At 38.7% G+C, this 14,481-nt stretch overlaps 1 protein-coding gene and 1 pseudogene across 1 annotated transcript; both read left to right on the forward strand.

Annotated features, from left to right (window-relative positions):
* Window positions 1-2,015: 2,015 nt before the first annotated feature.
* On the forward strand, window positions 2,016-2,954 carry OR52A1C (olfactory receptor family 52 subfamily A member 1C). Its single transcript, NM_001389959.1, has one exon. The coding sequence runs from the start codon at window positions 2,016-2,018 to the stop codon at window positions 2,952-2,954; it is 939 nt and encodes a 312-aa protein (NP_001376888.1).
* OR52A35P (olfactory receptor family 52 subfamily A member 35, pseudogene) lies at window positions 9,328-10,060 on the forward strand (annotated as a pseudogene).

Below are 14,481 nucleotides of genomic sequence, written 5' to 3' on the forward strand. Positions count from 1 at the left end.
AGAAAGAATTGAGCAATGAGAACTCGTGGGTGAAGAACAAACAGTACTTTTCAGGTGTCAGGCAAGAGCAGCAACGCGTTCCAATAGCTATTGACAAGTAAGTCCTCCTATTTCTAAATTAACTTTCATAATATTCCATTATCAGCTTTTTCACAATAATCACTGCATCCCATCAGTCCTGCACTCACTTATGTATACCCGCCTGTCATCCCACTGTCCATACTATCATGTGATGGTCACATGACAGTTCTTTACCTTTGAAAAAGTCAGATACTATGTTTATACTTAAAGGAGTCCTATTCTCATTTTGATCATTTCTGAAGAAAATGATCCCTTTACCCTTATTAGACTCCTTTACCCTTATTAGAAAGGAGTCGGCCATCTATGGGTTGGAGAGTCACTGAACTAAGCATTGGGGATGCTGCTGCTGCTGCTGCTGCTAAGTCACCTCAGTCGTGTCCGACTCTGTGTGACCCCACCAGGCTCCCCCATCCCTGGGATTCTCCAGGCAAGAACACTGGAGTGGGTTGCCATTTCCTTCTCCAATGCATGAAAGTGAAAAGTGAAAGTGAAGTCGCTCAGTTGTGTCCGACTCTTAGCAGCCCCATGGACTGCAACCTACCAGGCTCCTCCATCCATGGGATTTTCCAGGCAGAGCACTGGAGTGGGGTGCCATTGCCTTCTCTGAAGCATTGGGGATAAAACTTGCCAAAATCAAAGTAGTTAATTCATTAAGTCTATTCCAGCTATTTGTCAGCAAATACATGGTTTCTGCCATAAAATGGCCCGACTGACATCATTCTTTCACTTGATGTTTAGCAACATAAATCACAGCTGTCCTAGCATTTACTGGTATGTTTATTGATGTTAAGTATATGGTTAGATGATACCTTAGGAGCTTGCTGACATAAAGTAACTAGCTTTACATCTGACTCTTTTTAAAAATCCTGTCCTTTCATCCTTTATTTTCTAATTAATATACTTTGCTTGAACAAAAAAAAAAAAAAAAAGACTCCTCTTCCAAGTTATCCATACTGCATTAAGAGTTAATGAACCTAAAGTGGACAAATCTCATGCTTATGGGAGCTCTGACCAGGGTAAACGCAAGACATTAGCCTCAATTCGGCTATGTTACGCATTTACTCATTTTCTCATATGTTGTAGTCAAGAATGAGCCCTCCTGTCCCAATCATTTCTGCTGCTGATTTTCTTGAGTCCCAGAGATTCCTCCTTCTGCACTAATGTGTATTATAGAACTTCAACTATTTTGAGCACACAACTAATTTTAATGATTTCAGCTGAAGAAATATAAGCAAAATATAACACAGCTTTATGAGAAATGTAGAAAGTAGCAAAGAACTTTGACCAGGATTGCCACAAATATGTGAATCTGAATGGTCTTTTCTAACTCTTTACATTCTTTTGAAAAATCATCCAGTCTTATACAGAAGAGATAATATAAATAACTAAGTACATTATGCTCATTGATGTCAACTGTTTTTATCTCTATTTTTCTTTCACAAGGAGCCATTTAAAATAAAATACTAATCAGAGTCTGAGAATCTGTTCACGCAAACTGTTCCTGACTTAAAGACAACTGAGAATAATAGAGTGATTGAGCAGTAGCTAGAATGTACAGTATGGAGGGATTCATCAAACTGATTAAAATGCAATCTACAAACAAAATGAACAAGTCTATTATTTTTTCTTTGTCCACAGGTCTGGAAAGAAAAAAACAAGTCAGCAATTTATTCCATTACCCATGTGATTTGGTTGGTGCTACTGAGGTTGGCTGGCCATGAACATAACGTCTTATTGTGGTGTAGTGTTTGTGGATGGACTTCCTAAACAGTGATGTGGCTTGTGAATCTGTATTTTCCCTTCACTTATATGAAGGAGATGGATGATATGATCTCAGAGTTCAGCTAAAATCAGAAAATCTGAAGACTTGGCATAAAAATAGATAGTACAATAGCACAGACTAATTTGTTTGCATCTGGAAATGCAAAGACACTATGTCCATTTCCAACATCACAGTCTTCATGCCTTCTGTGTTCATGCTAATAGGGATCCCAGGCCTGGAGTCTGTGCAGTGCTGGATTGGGATTCCATTCTGTGCCATGTATCTCACTGCTGTAATTGGAAATGCCTTGCTTCTGATCATCATCAAATCGGAGCCCAGCCTCCATGAACCCATGTACATTTTCCTGGGCATGCTAGGAGTCACAGATATTGCTCTTAGCACCAGCATTGTGCCCAAAATGCTTGGAATCTTCTGGTTTCATATACCAGAGATATATTTTGACTCTTGCCTGCTTCAAATGTGGCTCATTCACACATTTGAAGGCTTTGAGTCAGGCTTCCTCCTGGCCATGGCCCTGGACCGCTATGTGGCCATCTGTTATCCACTGAGACATGCTTCCATCTTCACCCCCCAGCTAGTCACCCAAATAGCAGCTATGGTAACACTCAGGGCTACCATTTTTGTGACCCCCAGCCTAGTACTGATAAAACACCAGCTGCACTTTTTTCATACAAAAGTTATCTCCCACTGCTACTGTGAGCATATGGCCATTGTGAAACTGGCTGCAGAAGATGCCAGGGTCAACAAAATCTATGGTTTGTTTGTGGCTTTCACTGTTGCTGGGTTTGACCTCATATGCATCTCATTGTCCTATGTACAGATATTTACCACAGTTTTTCGTTTGCCCCAGAAGGAGGCTAGGTTGAAAGCATTCAATACTTGCATCGCTCACATCTGTGTCTTCCTCCAATTCTACCTCCTTGCCTTCTTCTCTTTCTTTGCACATAGGTTTGGTTCTCACATCCCCCCTTACATCCACATCCTCTTTTCTAGCATTTACTTGCTGGTCCCTCCATTTCTCAATCCACTTGTCTATGGTGCAAAAACCAAGCAGATTCGCATTCATGTGGTAAAAATGTTCTCTTCTTAAAATTCACCATAATTTATAGTTTTGTTGTTTCCTCTTTGTACCATCAGTTCAGTTCAGTCGCTCAGTCATGTCCGACTCTTTGTGACCCCATGAATTGCAACGCGCCAGGCCTCACTGTCCATCACCAACTCCTGGAGTTCACTCAGACTCACATCCATCGAGTCAGTGATGCCATCCAGCCATCTCATCCTCTGCTGTCCCCTTCTCCTCTTGCCCCCAATCCCTCCCAGAATCAGGGTATTTTCCAACGAGTCAACTCTTCGCATGAGGTGGCCAAAATATTGGAGTTTCAGCCTCAGCATCAGTCAGTCCAATGAACACCCAGGACTGATCTCTTTTAGGATGGACTGGTTGGATCTCCTTGCAGTCCAAGGGACTCTCAAGAGTCTTCTCCAACACCACAGTTCAAAAGCACCAATTCTTCAGCACTCAGCTTTCTTCACAGTCCAACTCTGACATCCATACATGATTACTGGAAAAACCATAACCTTGCCTAGACAGACCTTTGTTGGCAAAGTAATGTCTCTGCTTTTTAATGTGCTATCTAGGTTGGTCATAACTTTCCTTCCAAGGGGTAAGCGTCTTTTAATTTCATGGCTACAATCACCATCTGCAGTGATTTTGGAGCCTCCAAAAATAAAATCTAACACTGTTTCCACTGTTTTCCCATCTGTGTTACTTCAAATAAAAATAAAACAAAAGCATGTAATTTGAGATGCTTAAGTTTTATCAAAAGTTGTCTTATGAAATCTGCCAGGGTGACAGCTAGTTCTCACATCTTCAGAGCCCATGAAAACTATCAATGAATAGGATTATGGATCCTATCAGGGTAGTAAGAATGAGAAGTGTAGAAAGTGCAAAATAATGAACAATATTTTACTTCCTTTTCTTTTTTCTTTTTTTCCTTTTAGACTCTGGATGAGGTTCCTCCTCTAAGAAGTCTTCTCCAGATAATTCAAAAATTATGCATTTATCACAGAATTTAAATACACCCAAGTATTAGTGTTCTATAGTGTCTAGGTACTCAGTGAAAACAAGTTGTCTACTCTTGTTTCTTGAAGATGTCGGTCATAAAAAATCAGAGAAAGTGTATCTTAACATGTTCTTTACCAAAAACAAAATAAAAACAAATTTTATGGATATGATGAGATTATGATGTTTAAAATTTCAATGAATTTTCAGAGTTACTCAGGAGTGATGAAAAACATGAAAACTCAGGGGTTATATTTTACATATCAATCATTTTTCTGAGCCCTCTAAGGTTATCTTTTAATTCACTGGATTATCCAACACCTACCATATGATAAGTATTATGGTAGAGAAGAGTGGCATAATGGTAAATTTACACTGTGCTTCAGTTTCGTGAATTTGTAATTGGCATTAATATTTTTATGGGTTTTGTTACTCAGGACTCCACAAGAGACAACATTTCTAGTAGGCCCTGGGTATTTTCTGGTAGGATTGACTTCAGATAGAGGAAGAGATCTGATGATGGTGATTTTTCAGCCATCAGTGGCAAGAATTGCTTCTTCTGTCACTTGGTGGAGGCTTTCAGGTAAGGTAGCAAAATACATTGACCCTTCTGGCTATTTGCAGTTCCTCAGCTAAATGTTCAGTTTGGGAATAATAATATTTGGCATGTCTCCTCCCTCTTCTTCTTCTTGGTAGAGAACCGTCCATAGGCTTCAGATCTTTTGTGTTGACCCTCTTGGCATGGTATGTACTCCAAAGTTGTCCTGACAACTTGGGAAAGTTGTCAGGGAAAGTTGTCCTGACATTCATATCATCCTGGTTTGATGGGAAAATCAGCCTCTTTTGGGATTTAGTGAGCAGGTCCATTTTGCTTTCATACTAAGCTATATCCTTACACTTAAACAGTGTAAAGATACAGACAAAAAAAAAAAAAAAATGCAGTCTTGCTAATTGTGACAACATGGCTGGACCCAGAGAATATTATGCTAGATGAAATACAGTCAGAGAGACAGATATCTGCTGTATAATTTCATTCATATGTGGAATCAAAAAAGCATCAGAAATGTACAAACAGAACAGAACAATAACAGACTCACTCATAGATACAGAGAACAAACTGGTGGTTGCCAGAGGAGATGGATTAGGGGGTTGGATGAAATAGATAAAGGGAATAATGAAATAGAAACATCCAGTTATAAATGAATAAAGTCATGGGATGTAATATAGAGTGTAAGGAATATAATCAGTAGCACTTTAATAATTTTATATGGGGACAGATGATTACTAGATTTATCATGGAGGTCATTTCACAATGCATTTAAATATCAAATCACTAAATTGTACACCGTAGTGTTATATGTGAGTTATACGTCAATAAAAATTGAGATAACATTTGGTCTTCCATCTCCATTTCTATGTATAATTTCTAAAATTGCCGAAAGACTATATTAGAATTCTCAAAAAAACAAAATATGAGGAGACATCAGGAAGGCACTAATTCTACACTCTCTTGTATATGAAATAAACACTAATATCAGCCTTAAAATGTCCATCCTATCATAGTAAAGAACCATTATAAAACTGTTCCAGAACAGTTTTTATGTCAGAGTAAGTGAAATCATTTGACTTTTGATGCTTGATATTTTATGGTTCCAAATTTGCTGTTTTCAGCCAAATCCAGAGGCGAACAACTATCATTCATCTGCATACAGAAACATTATAATCAAACAATTTCTCACAATAAGAGCCTAGATGGACTTTGACAAGACTATTTGAGATGAACTCAGCCAGTCCATCTTGACTCCATTAACTCTGAAAACTTAAGTAAGTCACAAAACTATGATCTTCTGTGGAATCATTCCTGAGATAGTGTCTCCTGAGCTGTTAGAGGGTAATATACAATAATGTTTAAGTCAGGGCTTGCATTGTTCTTAAACAGTTGCCATTAATTTTTACATTATCTTCTGATAGTATTAGAATTCCTGGATTATTTTAGGGCCTTTACCTGTAGGAGGAGGAAACGTTTAAGGAAAGACTTGACAGACTGACCTGTTAACATTAACGTGACCATTTACTGCACACACTACCCATCCTCTGCATGCCTCCTCTCTCATTGATGCACTGTGCTTCCCACTGCTGTTTTTCCTACCTTCACGTTATTTTTGGTATACTAATCCTTTTCTATTAAAGTCAGATTCCCATGTAACATTTGTCATTTATTAATTGCTTTGTCTATTTGTTCAACCCCTGAGACCAACTGCTTTTTCAATGCATATCCCTATACAGTGCTGCGGTAAGAGGGAAAACCACAAAGATTCAGATCACTTACTTTCACATAAAAACAAATTTAATACTTAGAAAGGCCTCATGTCTAAATGTTTACGCCTCTAACCCACTTTTGTAAAAATACTAAGGACAAAGGGACATATTTCCACCAAAATAAGTAATGAGAAGCAAAATCTTATTTTAAAATATTTGAGTAAAAATTAAAAATTTAAATTCTTGTTAAAGTGGCAAAAGCCTTTGAATGTAGTTATTTCTAAGGGCAACTCTGTTACTTTGGTGGGTGGTTGACACTGTGATACACATTGTTTTTTTCCTGTTCGCTGATATCAATCAGCTGACCTGAATCACCATGGGCCCAGCTGGGAAAAGATGCACACAACCAGCTCTCTAATGCAGGGTGAGCTAGCCTCACATGTAAATGTCCTCAATGCTACACTATTTCAAGGACGGATTATGGATAAGATGGGGTCAGAGCGTTTGTCAATGGAAACAGAACAGGACTATGAAACATGGCCAGACCCAATTACACAGAACAAATCCAGTGTGACTTCAAGAAAAATCACACTGGCCCCCAGGTAAACACAAATAATACAGTCTTGTGAGACTTTTCTTTGTATGAAATAGAGAACGGGAGGTTTCCCCCTTTATCTTCTAGCTACTAAATCTTAAAATCCTTTATCTAAGGCACACTCTTTTGTGCCTTAACTCAACTAAATAAATACCTGCCATGAACAATAGATCCCAATGGGAAGTTACTATAGATATTGCAAATGATCTTAAAATCCTTGAAAATGTATATCAACATTTCATGATAATTCTGAACATAACTGAGGCAATTGGATGAGGGCTGGTTTGAATACAGGAACGACTCGTTTCAACAAATTCACATGGAAGATTCTCAGAAAACAACAGATGATTGAGGGTTCTGAGGTGAAATTTCCCAAGTCATCCCTTTTCATGGGTCCAAAACTTAAAAATGAGTGCTTCTCAGATTGGAATTAAATTACAGAAATATTCCTTTTTTCTCGGTCAGCAGGTCTATACTGAGTAGTCTGTATATCTCAAGATGTTTTTATGTTCCTATATTGGTTTATTATTTTTATAAATAAGTACCATTGACTTGTTTTGTCCTCTCCTGGGGCACTGTCTTCTTTTAGAAAATTTTAAAAGGGGGATCATTTTGGTTCCCAGTTCCAAAGTGAAAGCAAAGTTTAAGAATTTCTTTTTTAGAGACACAAACACTGAAAATGAATCTTGTATATTCTGAACCATAAGATGCTTTTCTTTTTTTCACCCTGTTCACAGGTGAACCTAAGAACTCACCAGGAATTTGTGAAACGAATTGTCCAGGTACACCATGTACTATGAAATATTCATCTTTACTAGCTGAAGCAGCAAAAAGTTTCTGACTCTATTACTTCTATGGGTATTACCACAGGTGATAATTGGTAAGTCTTTGGGCTTGAAACTCTGCACTGAGTGTTGGGAAATGGAGAACACAAATACCATGTGATCCAATAAAAAGCCAAGATGATTTTAAAATATCTGTAGAATCTTACAGTTCAGTTGAGTGTTCAAACCTAGGAAGACTGAGTCTCCTGATTTCCAGAAGGTTTCTAAATCAGTTAATGACATAATGGGTGTTACATTTTAATGAGGTTGACAACTGGGAGGACCTCTAGAAAATATTCTGGGCAGATAAATGGATGAAAAGCTTATTTGTTAACAGGTTAGCAAATAATACCCATTTAGGCCAGGAAAGATTCACGGGGAAGGAGGCCCTTGAAGTCATTCATGTGACATGCTCATCAGGTATCTAAAGTTATGGGAAAGAGAGGATGAACTTCTATGGATTAGCATTTGGCATTTAGTGACAGAAAAATACATTCTCCTATATATTTTACAAATTATTTACATGAACTAAGTCATTGATTCCTTGTAATCACATTAGAATGTATTTCAATCTGTGAGCATTGTTTTAGCAACAAAAAAATGGAGACAATTTGAAGTTAAGTTCTATAACTGGCTGTAGATTTTGCAAAGTAAGTAGTGGCATCCAGGATTTAAACTCTCTTGACTAATTTCAGATCCCATTCAATAAATCATCATGATCCATGGTTGATGGTATTTTCTGGAAGATGGATTCTGGATTTTTATGAAAAATTAAGAAGGAGACATTTTGGTACTCAATGTAAAGACAGCCTATGTGATATTTGGAGTTCTTGCCACGTGGCAAGCTATCTCAGGAAACAGAGTTCTCTATCAGTGGAGGACTTGAGCTCAATGAGGGAATGTCAGAGAATTCATAGAGGGAGAATATTTGTGGGTGTTTGTAGTTTGGATTTGCTGCTGCTGCTAAGTCGCTTTAGTCATGTCCGACTCTGTGCGACCCCATAGGCGGCAGCCCACCAGGCTCCCCCATCCCTGGGATTCTCCAGGCAAGAACACTGGAGTGGGTTGCCATTTCCTTCTCCAATGCATGAAAGTGAAAAGTGAAAGTGAAGTCGCTCAGTCGTGTCCGACTCTTAGTGACCCCAAGGACTGCAGCCTGCCAGGCTCCTCTGTCCATGGGACTCTCCAGGCAAGAATACTGGAGTGAGTTGCCATTTCCTTCTCCAGGGGATCTTCCTGAACCAGGGATCGAACTCAGGTCTCCCACATTGTAGGCAGACTCTTTAAAGACTGAGCTACAAGGGAAGTATAACCCTAATCTTAAGTATGTTCAGCTAAAATAAATGAATTTCTTCTTCTCTTTAATTCATCACTTTTTGACAGGAATTAGAAGATGACACACCATGCTGCTCCTTCTGCTAAGTACCATATCACTTCTTAAATCTACTAAACAAGTCATTATGCTCATATTTCATATCCAATGGCTCAGTCTGAATGCCCTCTGTACTAACACTCATTGGGATTCTTGGCCTGGAGTCAGCGCACTGTTAGATCGGGGTTCATTCTGTGTTATGTACCTTGTGGCTGTGATTGGGAATTTCCTAATTACAGTGATAATCAAATATAAAAACAGACTCTCTCTCTCTCTCTCTCTCTCTCTCTCTCTCTCTCTCTCTCTCTATATATATATATATATATATATATATATATATATATATTAGCCATGTTGGGAGCCACAGGCATGCACTTAGCACTTTATTCTCCCCAGTGTTAGGCATCTTCTGGTTTCAGTTGACAGAAATTTCTTTTGAAACCTGTCTTCTACAAATGTGGCTTCTTCATTCATTCCAGGGAAGTAAATCAGGTGTCTTACTGGTGATGGCCCTAGATCACTATGTGGCCATCTGTAACTTCTTGAGACATGCCAATGTCTTCTCCCAACAATCCTTGACTCACATTAGAGTTGGGGTGACACTCAGGGCTACTATTCTTATACCACTATGCACAGAGCTTATCAAATATTGATAAATTCTACTGAACAGCATTCATCTCCCATGCTTATTGTGAGCACATGGCCATTGTGAAGCTGGTTACAGAAGATGTAAGGATCAACAAGATACATGGTCTATTTGTTGCCTTCTGTGTCTTAGGATTTTACATAATCTTTATGTTGTTTTTTACTCAAATCTTTATTACTATCTTTCAATTTTTCCTGAAGTAGGCAAGATTCAAAGCCTTTAATATATTCATCACCCACATTTGTGTCTTCCTACAGCTCTATCTCCTTGCCTTTTCTTTCTTCACACACAGGTTTGGTTTTTACATACTGCCATATGTTCATATCCTTTTATCTAAGCTTTACCTGTAGTTGACCTTTTATCAACCTAATCATCTATGGAGTGAAGAACAAACAAATCTGTGACTATGTATTAACAATATTTGTATACCCCAAATATCTTGGTCACAGTGGATCTTTCTAAAGAGAATTTAGGTTAGTTCTAAGTAGAAATTTCAATATGATAAAAGATAGATATTGTACAAACTTCTATGTTCAAAAAATACTTTAAATCCCAGATGGTCATATTGAAGGGGATATTTTCAAATCATAAAATACTTAAAACATTAGCTTACTATTATTAGAAGAAGTAAAATTCATTTAGGTTCGTATTTTAAGTGGTTGCCATTATTCTTCTGATTTTAGACTGGGCTTCTCTTGTGGCTCAGCTGGTAAAGAATCTGCCGCCAATGCAGGAGACCTGGGTTCAATCCCTGGGTTGGTAAGATTCCCTGGAAAAGGGAAAGGCTACCCACTCCAGTATTCTGCCCTGGAGAATTCCATGGACTATATAGTCCATGGGGTCACAAAGAGTTGGACATGACTGAGTGACTTTCACTTTCTCTTGGGGCTTCCCTCCTAACTCAGTTGGTAAAGAATCTGCCTGCAATGCAGGAGACCCTATTTAGATTCCTGGGTCGGGAAGATCCTCTGGAGAAGGGATAGGTTCAGTTCAGTTCAGTCGCTCAGTCATGTCCGACTCTTTGCTACCCCATGAATTGCAGCACGCCAGGCCTCCCTGTCCGTCACCAACTCCCAGAGTTCACTCAAACTCATGTCCATCGAGTTGGTGATGCCATCCAGCCATCTCATCCTCTGTCTTCCCCTTCTCCTGCTGCCCCCAATCCCTCCCAGCATCAGAGTCTTTTCTAATGAGTCAACTCTTCGCATGAGGTGGCCAAAGTTTTGGAGTTTCAGCTTTAGTATCAGTCCTTCCACTGAACACCCAGGACTGATCTCCTTTAGAATGGACTGATTGTATCTCCTTGCAGTCCAAGGGACTCTCAAGAGTCTTCTCCAACGCTACTGTTCAAAAGTTCATCAGTTCTTCAGCGCTCAGCTTTCTTCACAGTCCAACTCTCACATCCATACATGACTACTGGAAAAACCATAGCCTTGACTAAATGGATCTCTGTTGGCAATGTGATGCCTCTGCTTTTTAATGTGCTATATAGGTTGGTCATAACTTTCCTTCCAAGGAGTAAGCATTTTTTAATTTCATGGCTGCAATCACCATCTGTAGTGATTTTGGAGCCCCCCCAAAATAAAGTCTGACACTGTTTCCACTGTTTCCCCATCTATTTCCCATGAAGTGATGGGACCAGATGCCATGATCTTCATTTTCTGAATGTTGAGCTTTAAGCCAACTTTTTCACTCTCCTCTTTCACTTTCATCAACAGGCTTTTTAGTTCCTCTTCACTTTCTACCATAAGGGTAGTGTCATTTGCATATCTGAGGTTATTGATATATCTCCCAGGAATCTTGATTCCAGCTTGTGCTTCTTCCAGCCCAGCGTTTCTCATAATGTACTCTTCATATAAGTTAAATAAGCAAGGTTGTCACCTTACAGCCTTGAGATATTCCTTTCCTGATTTGGAACCAGTCTGTTGTTCCATGTCCAGTTCTAACTGTTGCTTCCTGACCTGCATATAGGTTTCTCAAGAGGCAGGTCAGGTGGTCTGGTATTCCCATCTCTTTAAGAATCTTCCCCAGTTTATTGTGGTCCACACAGTCAAAGGCTTTGGCATAGTCATTAAAGAAGAAATAGATGTATTTCTGGAACTCTCTTGCTTTCTTGATGATCCAGTGGATGTTGGCAATTTGATCTCTGGTTCCTCTGCCTTTTCTAAAACCAGCTTGAACATCTCGAAGTTCATGGTTCACGTATTGCTGAAGCTTGGTTTGGAGAATTTTGAGCATCGTTTTACTAGCGTGTGGGATGAGTGCAATTGTGCTGTAGTTTGAGCATTCTTTGGCATTGCCTTTCTTTGGGATTACCCACGCCAATATTCTTGGGCTTCCATTATGGGTCAGCTGGTAAAGAATCCACCTGCCATGCAGGAGACCTGGCTTTGATCTCTGGGTTGGTAAGATCCCCTGGAGAAGGGAAATGTTACCCACTCTAGTATTCTAGCTTAGAGAATTCCATCCGACACCACCAAGCGACTTTAACTTCTACTTTAAAACATAGAACATTCTCTCTAACAACACTTAAACCTGCATAGATAAGGAATGACAAAAAACAGCAGTTGATTCAAGATAAATTCTGAAGACCATGCCACACTTTAATATTATTAGGTGGGCCAAAAGAATCATTAGGTTTTTCATCAGATTGTATGAAAAAATCCAAATGAACTTTTTAGCCAACCCAATATTTCAACATGTTAACCCAACACATAGCTGTAATTCTGGCCATATCTGATTTTCTAATATCTACTTGTAAATCTATATTTAAAAAATTTTAATCACATCTATTTATAGATATGTCTCTTTATAGATGTCTGCTTTTTATAAAATACTGATACACATTAAAATAATATAAAATCAATAATACCAATATCAGCAACATAAAAACTGTAAAATATTAAATAGAGTCTATAAACATTGAATATTTTGGATAAAAAAGATAGCAAAAAATTGATTAAAATTAATTAGGTCTATTCACAATTGTTGCTGTTGTTCAGTCCCTCAGTCATGTCTAACTCTTTGTGATCCCATGGACTGCAGCACGCCAGACTTCCCTGTCCATCAGCAATTCCTGGAGTTTGCTCATGTCCATCAAGTTGGTGATCCCATCAAAACATCTCATCCTCTGTCATCCCTTTCTCCTCTTGTCTTCAGTCTTTACCAGCAAAAGGCTCTTTTCTAATGAGTCAGTTCTTCACATCAGAGGGCCAAAGTATTGGAGGTTCAGTTTCTGCATCAGTTCTTCCAATGAATATTCAGGATTGATTTCTTCTAAAATTGACTGGCTTGATCTCCTTGCAGTCCAAGGGACTCTCAAGAGTCTTCTCCAACACCACAGTTCAAAAGCATCAATTCTTCAGTGCTTAGTCTTCTTTATGATCCAACTCTCACATTGATACATGACAAATGGAAAAACCATAGCTTTGACTATATGGATCTTTGCACAGTCATGTTTCTGTTTTGTAATACATTGTGTAGTTTGTCATATCTTATCCTACAAAGAGAAAGTATCTTTTAATTTCACGGCTGCAGTCACCATCAGCAGTGATTTTGGAGTCCAAGAAAATAAAATATAAAACTGTTTCCAATGTTTCCCTATCTATTTGCCATGAAATGATGGGACCAGGTGCCATGATCTTCATTTTTTGAATGTTGAGTTTTAAGCCAATATTTTCACTCTCTTTTTTCACTTTCATCAAGAGGCTCTTTAGTTCCTCTTTGCTTTCTGCCATATAGGTGGTGTCATCTGCATATCTGAGATTATTGATATTTCTCCAGGCAATCTTAATTCTGGCTTGTGCTTCATCCAGCCTGGCATTGCACATGATGTACTCTGCATATAAGTTAAATGATCAGGGTGACACCATACAGCCTTGATGTATTCCTTTCCCTATTGGAACAAGTCCATTGTTCCATGTCTGATTCTAATAGTTGCTTCTTGACCTGCATACAGATTTCTCAGAAGGCAGGTCAGGTGGTCTGGTATTCCTGTATCCTTAAGAATTTTGTACCGTTTGTTGTGATCCACACAGTCAATGGCTTTAACATAGTCAATGAAGCAGAAGTAGGTGTTTTTCTGGAATTTTCTTGCTTTTGCTATGATACAGTGGATATTGGCAAGTTGATCTCTGGTTCCTCTGCCTTTTCTAAATCTAGCTTGAACATCTGGAAATTCTTGGTTCATGTTCTGTTGAAGCCTAGCTTAGGGAACTTTGAGAATTGCTTTGCTAGCATGTGAAATGAGTGCAATTGTGTTTGAACATTCTTTGGCTTTGCCTTTCTTTGGGATTGGAATGAAAACTGATCTTTTCCAGTCCCATGGTCACTGCTGAGTTTTCCAAATTTGCTGGCATATTGAGTGCAGCACTTTAACTGCATCATCTTTTAAGATTTGAATCCTAGCTCAACTGGGATTCCACCACCTCCACTAGCTTTGTTTTTAGTGATCCTTTCTAAAGCCCACTTGACTTCACACTCTAGGATATCTGACTGTAGGTGAGTCATGGTTTTCTGGGTCATTATCTCATTTATATAGTTCTTCTGTGTATTCCTGCCACCTCTTCTTAAAGTCTTCTTCTTCTGTTAGGTCCATATCATTTCTGTCCTTTATTGTGCTCATCTTTGCATGGAATGTTTGCTGGCTATCTCTAATTTTCTTGAAGAGATTTCTAGTCTTTCCTGTTCTATTGTTTTCCTCTATTTCTTTGCATTGATCACTTAAGAAGGCTTTCTTATCTCTCTTTGGTATTGTTTGGAACTCTGAATTCAGATAGCTTTATCTTTCCTTTTCTCCTTTGCCTTTGGCTTCTCTTCTTTTCTCAGCTATTAGTAAGTCCTCCTCAGAGAGCCATTTG

The sequence above is a fragment of the Bos taurus genome, chromosome 15, assembly GCF_002263795.3.
Source record: "Bos taurus isolate L1 Dominette 01449 registration number 42190680 breed Hereford chromosome 15, ARS-UCD2.0, whole genome shotgun sequence".
NCBI lineage: Eukaryota > Metazoa > Chordata > Mammalia > Artiodactyla > Bovidae > Bos > Bos taurus.